This window comes from Pollachius pollachius, assembly GCF_949987615.1.
Source record: "Pollachius pollachius genome assembly, chromosome: 11".
NCBI lineage: Eukaryota > Metazoa > Chordata > Actinopteri > Gadiformes > Gadidae > Pollachius > Pollachius pollachius.
In genome coordinates this window covers 12,356,426-12,368,925 of record NC_136944.1, presented here as the reverse complement: position 1 = coordinate 12,368,925, position 12,500 = coordinate 12,356,426, and the positions used below count along the sequence as shown (strand labels likewise).

The 12,500-nt window shown below is 44.3% G+C and overlaps 1 protein-coding gene across 1 annotated transcript in view; it reads right to left on the bottom strand.

The window, feature by feature from the left end:
* cacna1aa (calcium channel, voltage-dependent, P/Q type, alpha 1A subunit, a) overlaps window positions 1–12,500 on the bottom strand; it is a gene marked incomplete at its 5' end in the record, with an annotated part of 89,087 nt that overhangs the window by 2,671 nt on the left and 73,916 nt on the right. Inside the window, 6 exons of the mRNA XM_079746904.1 lie at window positions 799–1,223; window positions 1,648–1,867; window positions 3,837–3,875; window positions 5,571–5,684; window positions 9,675–9,819; window positions 10,054–10,169. Coding sequence (XP_079603030.1) covers window positions 799–1,223; window positions 1,648–1,867; window positions 3,837–3,875; window positions 5,571–5,684; window positions 9,675–9,819; window positions 10,054–10,169 — 1,059 coding nt within the window. The remainder of the gene's footprint in view (window positions 1–798; window positions 1,224–1,647; window positions 1,868–3,836; window positions 3,876–5,570; window positions 5,685–9,674; window positions 9,820–10,053; window positions 10,170–12,500) is intronic.

Below are 12,500 nucleotides of genomic sequence, written 5' to 3'. Positions count from 1 at the left end.
CATTTTATCACATAGCAAAAATAAATATTCGAAGATCGGGTGTTTTGCTGTTGGCATCGAAGTGAACTCATAATCCCAAATGGTACCTTGATTTTTCACTTCTTTGATTCGATATTCACTGTTGATATTTCATGAAGGACAACATACTTTAACCAAACACACACAATTTAAAAGCCAGTTCCTAACATTAGAGTACTCATTGGGCAGAGTAGACTCTAGATAAAGGTCTTCAAGGATCAGATGGGAGGGGGGGGGGGGGGGGAGCTCAACCTGACCTTCCCTTGGTGCTGCTACGCTCCAAATCCACAATACTTTCAACTTGGACGCTGACCTTTCAGCAATGCTCGGCAAACCCAGTCGGGTATTTGGTTAACGAAAATAAAATAATTTGGTAAACAGTTTTATCGATTAATATTTATTAAATAGGCCACTACACTGCCAGACAGCTATCAAAACAAGAAATCAAGGAAGAATAACAAAGTGTTCTAAAACAGCAGTAATTAAAGTTGCATTTTGCCGCTTGCCTCAGGAAGGACAAAAAACACTACATTGTACTCCATGCACTCAACGCCATGTTTTTCTGTTGCTTACCGCTGTACTAAAAGCAATTACAACGCAACCGGTTATGTGGAAATGTTGCTTTTCTCAAGCATCTTCTCAACCTAGTGCCTAGACGGTTGGTCTAGAAGGCCCAACCTGAATCTTGAGTTGCCGCTCACGTTTCTGATGGACATGGGGCTTCACCCCTAGACTACCCTTCCCTCTCTGGTTGTATACCTAAATTACCCAGAAGCCCACCTGTCTGTGCGTCATGCACTCGCGGCCCTCACTGGGTGAGCGCGACCATCGACGGTTGTCTTTTTCCCTCTCCCGGTCGTGGTCGGGCTCTCTCTCCCGGTCGCGGTCGGGCTCTCTCTCCCGGTCGTGGTCGGTCTCTCTCTCCCGGTCGCGGTCACGATCGTGGTCTCTCTCCCGGTCGTGGTCGGTCTCTCTCTCCCGGTCCCGGTCGGTCTCCCTCTCCCGGGAGTGTCGGTGCACATACTCGCCCGGCCGCTCAGATGGTGCGTAGTGCTCCTTGTCCACTGAGCCCTGGTGATGGTGGTGGTGATGGTGGTGGTGGTGCTTGCGGTCTTTGGAGCGTCCGCGGTCCCTGTCCCTGTCGCGCTCCTTGTCTCTGAGGGGCAGCTCCCCGGACTTGGCGGTGGTGCTTAGCTCCGTGTGGCCTGGTGGTTGAGAAGGAGGTGAGTGCCACACTGAGGTCACAGCTCAAACCACGATGCCCCTTCAGACACGTAGAGGGCGGTGAGGAGATGAAATATCTGGCCTGGGTTGGTGTTGGCTATCACTAAGCTTATTTCTTACAGCTCAAACCACAATATTCCTTCTAAAACATACAGGGCGGTGCAATGACTATATGGGGAAATTGACGAGGTAGATGCATGTTCCGTTCACAGCTGAAACCGCAGTACCCAACACTAACCCATAGATGGTGCCGTAATGTCTCTTTTGGCGAGATGTATTGGGATTTGACATTTGGTTGCATAGCTATGCACAATAGGATACAACATACTATAAGAAGATAAAGGTGATACCAACGGCATGATTCAGTCTGCGTGGTGTGTGTTTGTATGTGTGTCCGCCTCCCACCTGTGTCCGCCTCCGTGTAGCGACACAGGGATCTCTGTGAGGTGTGGTGGTTGCGTTCCTTGCGGCGGTGGGTGTGGCGTGTGGCACAACCCTCCTCCGGGATGGCGTGCTCCATGGCGTAGTCCTCGGGCCCCCCGCGGTCCCCCCGGTGGGGCCGTCCCAACCGGCTGTGGCCCAGGGATGAGGCTGAACGCTTCATGGGGCTGTTGTCAGGGATTGTCTAATGGAGCGAGAGAGGAGAGGCAGAAAATAAAGAGTGAGAGAATGACAGAGAGAGAGAGAGAGAGAGAGAGAGAGAGAGAGAGAGAGGGACAGAGGATGAAAGGCATATCTCTCTCTTTCTTTCTTCCTCTTAAGATGTATCCTGTGGCGGGAGTGTGAGTGTGTGTGTGTGTGTGTGTGTGTGTGTGTGTGTAATACTATATGCATGGTTCTCTTTCCCGGTTATGCATATTGGTTAAAAGTCATTTTCACCATCATGCTTCCTCAAAAACGATATAATAAACACAAAAATAAGGAAACAGAAGGAGAGGAATAGAACAGAGATGAACAGAGGCCATGCCTTTCCATGCTGTCCCACACCCATAGAAGTGAACAAATCAAACCGTATCATCAGTAGAACTTGCACCCACCACCCTGAGCATGACACATTCCAGTCCCAGCACATAAAAATAGCCTGTCCATTGGCTGATTTCTGAGAGTGTGCCTTTAGATCGCTCCAGCCATGCATGCACATAGGGAGGGGGGCAGGTGTGCCTGGAGTCCTCCAGCCCAGTCCAAAGCTCACTCTCTTGGGTACAAAGCGCCAGACCTTCCAAGAGGCAGGAGGGGACAGCAGACTGGAGCTTATGGTGCCACTCGATGGTGCCGGGAGGGTATCGAGAACACCATGCAGGGATCGCTCCAGTACTAAATCCTTATGGGTCCTTTACGTCCTTCTACATGTTTATGAAACTGTGGGACATATTTTGGAGTACAAACTCAAAGCCGATTTTTGGTCCATTAGGTGTAGCACTGAGGGTCCCTTGAATGTACCTTTTCTTTCAACAAATTCTAACACACAATTCCTTCTCTGTCTTCGGCACAGGCGCACACAAACAAACACACACACACACACACACACACACACACACATACACTTATGCTTACTTTCTGTTACACTCACACACACACACTTGAATGATGTTTGCGCATGCAGGTGACACAGAGACAGAGAGACAGGACACTGATGACATCACGATGACATCATGATGACATCATCACAGTCTGACCAACAGGCATGAAGACACAGAGCGACACAGAGCTGCAGTAGTGGCCATGGATAGAGAGACACAGCCGTAAGACAGAGAGTGAGAGAGAGAGAGAGAGGGAGAGAGAGTAAGTGAGGCCACAGTACACTTTCTTTGATGGGGGAGGTTTAACAAGTCCTAAAAATAACAAGAACTAAAATAACAACACAAAAACAAATCCGGTCAAGTTGCCCCAGCATGTGCTACTAAAAAGTTTTTTTCAAAAGGGACTCTGCTATGCTGTACGATGCGGCTCTGCTGCATGCGTATCAGATTGCGCGCTGCAGCGATCATATTGCATGCCCTATCTGGGATTCAGTAGCCTCTTATCACAAAGTGCAGTAAAGAGCGAGACACCGGAGGACTGCCAGGAATTGATTGGGCAGCAGGATCTGAGATCAGTTTCCGGTCATGCCAATCAAACCCCATCTGACCGAAGAGTAAACGGTGGAAGGTTGTTGGTTCAAAACACGTCCGTTGCACGACGAACGGGGGATTCACGTTGCGTGGTGTGCTAGTAAGGTCACGAGGAAGGGAAAGGGCTGTATGAAACAAAGGACGCAGGAAAAGGAGAGGGAGGCAGCGATATAGAGAGATATAGAGGAGGAGGAGATAGACAGGGATAGAGAGAGAGTGATAGCGAGAGTGAGGGGACAAAGGTGGGGGTAAAGGTAGGTGGGTAGATAGAGGGGAGAGCTAGGGAGATAGTGAAGGATCGAGGGACAAATAGAATGATAGCGGTAGAGAGAGAAAGAGCGAGACAGACATAGAAAGAGAGAGAAAGAGGAAGAGAGAGCGAGAGAGAGAGAGAGAGAGAGAGAGAGACAGGGAGAGAGAGAGAGAGAGAGAGAGAGAGAGAGAGACAGAGAGAGAGAGAGGGGGGGGGGACAGGGTACATACACTGAGGTTACTGCCACGGTGTCTCCCTTTCCTCCGCTGCTGAATAAGCACAGAGAAGACACACACACACACACACACACACACACACACAAACACACACACAAAGAAACACAAGTAGGGTAGGGTAACACAAGGACCATAGGAGACAAAAGGGCAGAGAGAGAAAGAAATTGAGAGAGAGGGAGAGAGAGTGGAAAAAGAGAGAGAGAGGGGGGGAAGAGAGAATGAGAGACATACACATGGGAATTGGGACAACAACCAGGAAGTGTGTGTGTGTTGTAGTGTGGGTGAGATAGAGAGATAGAGAGAAAGAAACCCAGAGAGAGAGAGAGAGAGAGTGAGAAAGAGAGAGAAAGAGAGAGAGAGATTGATTGGTTGGAGGTTGGTTACACATTGAAGCAGGCGTGGAGGTGAGACACTTACCACTAAGGACAGCCGACGACCCAGAAATACAACAACAACACTGTGCTAGAGACAAGCAGTTACCAAAGTCACAATGGTGACGAAATACACAGGAAAACACATAGATACTCACTCACCCACACTGACACATATACACAAACAAACACACACACACACACACACACAGCGAGACGTTTGGTGTTTAGACAGGAACCACAAAGGCAACACAGGAACGGCGAGGTTCACAACGCAATGAGACCACGACAGAAACACATTCACACTAATACAGAAACACACACACACACACACACACGCACACACACACACACACACACACACACACAAACAATTCATTCCCATTCGTTTACCTTAAAGATATCTATACAGCTATCTGTTTGTTTCAACCTTGATGTGAGAAAGCCTGCAGTGACCATTCAATAATAATACTAATCAAATTTATGAAACTCATACAGGACATTTTGTGCATGCAAAAGCCAACATGGTTGAAACAAACATTTGTTGTCACATTTTTCGATAGAAGCAAATCTGGTGGTCTACCCTTTTACAGGAAGGAAGAGTAATATTATTGAATGTGAGTACAGCGTATGATGTGTGTGTGTGTGTGTGTGTGTGTGTGTGTGTGTGTTGTGTTTGCGGGACATCAGCACTTTCACGGGACTCCATTGAGGTAGTCGAAAAAGGGATGAATGTGTTGAATGGAGATAAGAACAACAAAAGCCAGCCACAGTTGCCTCCACTTCATGCAAATGAAGGAAGGAAGAGGAAGAGGAGAGAAAGAAGACCAAAACAAACCCCCCTCCCAAACAGAGAATGCTGACTGCTTTCTGTCTGTTTCAGTGATATTAAATGTGCCCAATGCAACTCATTATAATAAAAACAATTATTTTATATGTATTATTATTATTATCTATAATAATATAGATAACACAAAATAAATTCATGCTAATTCAATAGAATAGTGATCGAATAAATGAGCTGTGGACACTACAGAATGCATCTTTTTCATATTGTTGAATTATCTAGTCAGCATCAACAACACTGCCTACACTCCATGTATCATCATGTATATACTTAGTGGCATTATCATCCTGACAATTCCTAAATACATCTCTCTAATCTTTAAAAATGCCTTTTATCAATTTGTGTGTTATTTCAATTCATGTCATTGGGGGTTGTCTGTCAGTTTCCTGATCTCAATAAAAGAGTCCTTGTTAAAAAATATAGATAACAAAAAGAGTTGGAGAAGAACAGCAATGGTTGAAGAAGCATAGAGAATGGAGGAGAATACAACAGAATGGTGAGGATGCTCACTTGGTTGTCGCCAGGCAGGCGGGGCATGGAAGCAGCTCTTCCGTGACCTTCCATTGGTGGAAAGTGCTCGGTATCCGAGTAACCATCCCGCCCAATCTCTCTCATCTCTACCGTCTGAAAAGACACAGCAGGAGCCATTGTGATTGGTGGTTGGCCTCAGAAAGTGATTGAGGAAGGGTTGGGGTTAATGTGTGGCGATCCTATCCAGGCCTGAAAGGTGAGGGCTGTTGTTAAGGGGAAGAGTTGGGGAGTGAGTTCAGCTTGAATGGCTTGCTGCTTAACTCTACTTCTGCTTATCTTTAATGGATTGTACACTATTTGGATCAACCAAGCACTAAAATAAACCAGCAGGAAGGGCACTATTGTTTGGTAGAACACCTTGGTTATTTTTGCCATGGCTCAATTGGATTGGCTCAAAATAGTGGGTGGTATGTGAAGTAGTAGTCCAAATAAGCAAAAAAAACACAATTTAGTGATTGCTTTTAGCCTTACAATGAACTATTATTATTGAGCATGTAGGGGATGAGCCGTCTTGCTCTTGCCTATTGCTGTGGACATTCAGCTTGATTTCAGAACTTTCAATACTTAAACCACTAGAGTCCATCACTCCAACAATTACCCTTTTTCACCAGCAGTGTTGATGTCATCTTGACTTGGTGTAGTTTAAGGTGGCTTGAATTAGAATGCTTTAAGATGGGGAAGTACAGTTAGATTTAACCGGTTAAGCCAATGGAGCTTAGGTTGGCCTGATCCTAAGGTTGGTATCTTTAGCCCTGCTGTCTGTCAGTTCAATGGAGATGGATTGTGGGGGGGGGGGGGGGGGGGGGGGTGCTAGCTTATGTTGGAACTTAAGTCAATGGTAGAACATATCTCAATGGATGAGTACATCCATGTTGTTCTGTTTGCGATGGGCAGTGGAAACCATATATGTAGTCATAAACAGCAGATGAGGGGTTTTCAGAAGGTTGATATTAATAGTTGAAGTCTGAGGGGGAAAAGTATGACAGTAAATATGTTGCGAAAAGTGAGAGCGTGGAGTCTAGATGTGATAACTTGTAGAATACAATGCAAGAACTTGTTAAACAAAAACTTTAGTGAAAAATATTTTCACTTAAATATTAAGACATGTGAAGTCATGGAAAAGTATTCACAAATATTCAGAAACACAATTTACATATAACACTATGGGCCCTATCTTGAATCCGGCGCAATTGACTTCATCACTGGCGCATGTGTTGTTGCTAGATTGCAACTGGCGCAGAGCGTTCTTTTCCCTCCTGCGCCACGCGTCGGTAAATTAGGGAATGATCTTGCGCCCCAAGGGGCGGTTCGGCAAAAGGCGGAGGCGTGTTCTGGCGCAAACGTTCCCTGGTGCTATTTTGCAGTTTCAGAAACCACTTGCGCCACAAACCAGGAAATACCTGGTTTAAAGTCAGTGGCGCGTTGTTCAGATGCTATTTTAAGGGCTCATGCATAATGTTGCTTGTGCAACTCGCGCATACACTTTGCTTCTCTCATCTGCCTAGCCACACATTCTTGGTAAATTATTTGGGAAAGAACAGCTGATACAGAGGAAATAAGTTGTACTTTTAAATCAATGCATCTGCAAACACCGTACAGCAAACACATATTTTCTTGACACAGACATCGTGTACATGCCCATAACTTTTAGGATTGATGAGTATTTGATCGTGAGCAAACATTGTTTGACCGCGAGTGAGTGTTAAAAAGAATGAATGAATGCGGGCGCACGTGTGTGTATGTGTAAAAGAATTAATGAATGCGGGCGCGCTTGTGTGCGTCCATCTGTTTAAACACACGCAAATTAAACACGTAACGCATAATACAGTCCATGGCAATGTATATTAACGGGGGGACACATGCATATTAGGAACACAAGTCGATAACGATAATGCATACAATACTGATAAGAAACAATGTTTATAATGTATTGCGTATATCATTAAATAGAACCACAGTTACCGCATATCATTTGTGTGTTAACTTTTCTTTGCCAACATTTATTTGAGGACTTAGTATTTCTGAAGATGTGGAAGAAAACCTTATTCCATGTGTGAATTAGGCCATATTATTTGGCCATAAACTGAGCCATTTGAAGTTTGAAATTCATGTGCATCTGTCTCATCGGAGACTGCAGACACGCTGTCCAAATATCAACTCGTCAGATTCAAATGCGCTCATGGCTCTTAAAGGGGATGGGAGCTGGCACTCTCATTGGTTTATTGCACGTTACACCCAAACCCCACCTACGGGTAATTAGGCTACTTTAGACCAACCCTTTTTAGATTTGCGCCGGGCGCAAGAGTCATTTTTGCGCCGGTAAAGTAGCGACATCGCCATCCACAAAGCTACTTGCGCTTGGCGCTTCTCACTTGCGTTTCAGACCGTTAAAATAGGGCCCTATATGTATATGTTCTATTTTCCAGCACAACAAAACTCGATGATTGCATTTTCTGTGACATGAACACATATTTCCTTTGTGCATGAACATGTTTCATGAACACAATATTCCTAACAATTGTTAGAACAGAATTCTTAGAAACAGGACGCTGGGATGACCTATATTAATGTTTAGAATGTAAAAAAGCATAGTTCACATGCTAATGAGTGTATGAGTTTCAGTGCAATTTACACATACACTACTGATCGCCATAACAACATTACGTGCTGAAATGCTTTGTTTTTAGCAGAAACTAGGTTCAACTGGCTAGGGTGAATTACACATATTTTAAGCTATCTTTTGAAGCTATTCACCAGTTTAGTTTTAATGAACAAATTACTTCTGAAATCAATGTGACAAACAAAATATTAAATCACTGTCTGAGTGCTAGTTATATCACTCCGAGTGATAGATTGGGCTGGACAGATTTGGTAGTAACACACTAATAACCTATAGCCTGAACGCAAAACACCAAGCTTATTGATTTCAGACATGTTAATTGGACACAATTCTTTATTATTTATGTTACACGTCCAAAGGAAATGCATTAAAAACTGGAGCCTCGTGGTCAAATTATCCACATATTCATAGTGAATAGCCCTGCTCTCAGATTTCGGTTCTACAGGCATTTTGCAACATATTTACCTTCATATATAGGTAGATATCTTTCATTTTACCACATGCATTTACAGAAGGGTTTACAGGATTTTGAGGGCTTTTTTAAACATGTTGAATGAGGTACAAATTAAACAATAATGAGACACAGAGAAATTTGGGTGTCAATTTCTATATGATGTCTCCATTCGTAACTGTTATTGTCAACTGTCAAGACAATTAATGGAAATGTTACAGTCCACTGACATATGCTAACCCAAAAAACTTAACAACACTGTTTATGACCACAAAATTATGAATATTGTGCTAACAGGATTTTTATTTTTTCAATATATTGCAGTTCACCCACCATACATTTTCTGGGTGGAGCCTTTCCATGTGCTCTGGAACGTGATTGGCCATTTCATTGTTCGGAGTTCTGAACTCTGCAAAACTGAACTCTGAACTCCGCAAAACTCACCATGAAATGAGTCGCCATGCCAAACTAAGACCAGACATTTTAATTGGTGGTTGGCGGGGGGGTTCAAGGAATGGATTCCATTGAAATGGAACTACGGTCTTTATTTGAACATGGACCACCTTCTCCTTTACTGTGCAACTGTTAGCATTAGCTTTGGGCTTTTGTTTCGTCACAACATGAAAGTGGAACATGAATGAATCAAGCTGCCGCTATTGCTGTATTTGATTGAGTGAGTATCCACTGTTGAAGTAGAAGAGTCTGTGTGTGTGTGTGTGTGTGTGTGTGTGTGTGTGTGTGTGTGTGTGTGTGTGTGTGTGTGTGTGTCTATGTCCATCCACTGTTTTTGCATTCTGCAGGTGTTCTGTATAATGTCCCCAAATTTATACAGCCCATTGTTATTGGGTCCAGTGTTAGTGTGTGTGTGTGTGTGTGTGTGTGTGTGTGTGTGTGTGTGTGTGTGTGTGTGTGTGTGTGTGTGTGTGTGTGTGTGCTTTTCAACTGTTTTTTTATCCAATGGGCATTTGTTTCTCCAGCTGTTATTGGGTCCTGTGTTGTGTCTGTGTGCTACCTGTGAGTTGGTCATGCGTCCCAGGCCGTCTTGGGAGTGCACATCAGGGTGGCCCTCGGGGCTCCAGCTTCCAGCTTTCTGAGACATCTCCTTGGCTCGCACAGTCACCCACGACTGGCTCTCTGGGATACCCCCTTCAACAGCTCTGTGACGTCACATCCAGACACAGACAAACATAGACACACAGACACACATACACATTGCACGCATTAATGCACAACCGTCCAAAAAACATCAAAAAACATTTGCCTTCTCTATATCGAGGATTTACTCCTTTCAGCATTAATCTGTTAACTAGTGGACGTTTAGAAAGAAACAGAAACAATTACTTGAACTAAACTAAGGGTATAGTTGGTGGGGGTTCTTCAGTACTACTTACAGGCTGCCGATTGGCTGGTCGGTTGTCTGTGGTGGCGATAGAGCGGCGAGTCCCGGCCCCCCGTCTTGTGTGGGGGTGGGTGGCTCCACGGGCTGAAACAGTAATGGCGTTCGATTCTGTGTAAGATATACAAGATGGACGACGCCAGCGATCAGCAAAGCCAACAGCAGGGGAAATGGAAGAGGAGAAATCGGGAGAGGCAATAGCAGAAAAGGCACGGAGCACACAGCAGAGTTGTCGTAGAGAGACGAGGAAAAACCGAAAGGAGAGAGCAGAGATAGAGTATACTCTAGAGAGAAAGAGGGGAGAAGAGATAGAGAGTGAGAGTGAGAAAATAAATGAAAAATAGCAGTCTGGAAGAACTGATATCCCGGCAGCCTGTGGGATGAGGAAGTAAAGATGCAGGTGAAGGCATTCGTTGCCATGGCGACGCCGACTGTAGTCACTGGGGTCACTGGGGCCTTCGGATTGCAGCCAACTCACCACTTGGACATCCATAACCCTCTTTGCGGTCTACCATAGCTCCGCGGGCATGTACGAGCTAAGATGCTAATATGGAGGCTAAAGTTCTATACTGTGTTATGCTACATTTTAATGGATAATATGCAGTGTTTTTAACCAATATTTGAAAAAAACCTCAATTGATAGTCCTGCATTGCGTCACATCCCCTCCCAAGCTCAACCCGGGATCACGTTTGATTCATAACCAGCTCTACTCGGCTCCTTTAACGGTCTCTACTGTACTCACATCCGTGATGGATGAGGAAAGTCTCATTTTACGCGTATATTTTCTTGAACTATAGGTCTAAAGACTCACGTTCACTTCTGTTCCCTTTTTAGCTTAACTCTTAAAGATAGAAAAAAATGCGAAGCCAGTAGAAACTATGTGCTTGATCCCAAAATAGTTTTAAAAGGCCAGGAAAACAGGCCTACTGTCTGTCTAAAGATAGTACGAAGGGGATTGGGTGAAAATCCAGCACATTACTCCTTTAAAGGCATGTCCACACTGTGAGTGTATATATGACGATCTCACAGAACAAAGAGAGAAATGTCTCTCTGTGAATAACTGTTGCTTGGCATGAACTAATGTGCTTTGAATGTTAACTATTTGGTCATTAAGCAGCAGAGCTTATTACAGCACCTTATATAATATGACCAGGTAGGGTTAGTATTCTTGCTCATGGAGGCCTACAGGTAGAATGTGGAGAATTTGGGTTTGAATTCTCCACATTCAGTAAACGTGGTAGTCAGCCACCCTAACCCCTAAAGTATGTATATTCATTATCTAAATTAAATCAAAGGAAAGGACAAGGGGGGATGCAGATGCAGTGTGTGTGTGTGGGGGGGGAGCAATCAGGACTCTAAGGGGCAGGTGGAATAAATGATTTGGTCTATCAGCATTAGCAAAGGGCACTGAATGTGCTAGTCAAAGGGACGCATAGTACACACACACACACGTCGGTAAAATGCAGGATTAGAGGAAACAAAAAAAAAGCACACTTAAGGTCAATCAATCAATATTGCATCCACTTATTGACATTAGCATTGCATTCAAAAATCTGCTGGTGCAATTCAAATAACAACATTGTTGGGTCAGCTGAGTCAACGGTCATTCAGGTTCAAGCGTGCCCATTAGAGATAACAGATCAGGAACATGCGATTCCCAGAGCTCATGGTGCACTCATGCTTTCTGAGGTCCTGACCCATACTGGCATTCACAGGTGTGGACACGAGTCAGGTGGTCATAGGTGCAAATGTTTCAGAAAGCTTCCAGATTTTTTTTTTTTTTCCATTTCTTCAAAAATAAATATTCCCATCACATTTGTCATAAAATTAAAAGAAAACACACAATTATTTTGTGGCTATCTCTCTGGGCGTTGCTGACCGGATTACAATGCATGTGTCAATGTGTTGCCATTATTCATACCTGTTCATCCATTATTTTGCCAACTCCTAACAGAAAAGAGTAAGAATTCAAGACATTTGCTCTGCAGCCCACATGATGCTGACAGCTGTGACATTTGACCATGTGTTGCAGGCAGAGCACTGCTAGCCCGATATTACTCAAACAGCACTTTTGTACCTCCCAGGTGAACCCTGTTGTAGCAGATCAGGCATACCAGGTTAGGGGCTTCACCCCACAGGGCCATGCTAGAACGCTAGTTCTTGTTGCCTGAGGCCTTGTCCACACTGAGCCGGAGAAATGTGTCAATAATACCCATTTTCTTCTGAGTTTCGGCCTCCTGGACACACAAAGGGTTTGTTTTTCGCCACAAACGGAGGGTTTTGACAGGGGTAAGGAATTTGTTACTGACACTGTTCTCGTTGACAAGTGTATATATTTCCGAAACCGAAACAGTCATAATCACGTGACGCTTCAGTGTAAACAGAAGGTGTTTTCTTAAACATTGGTGTTCATAATACTGGTGAAAAACGTGGTAACGGAA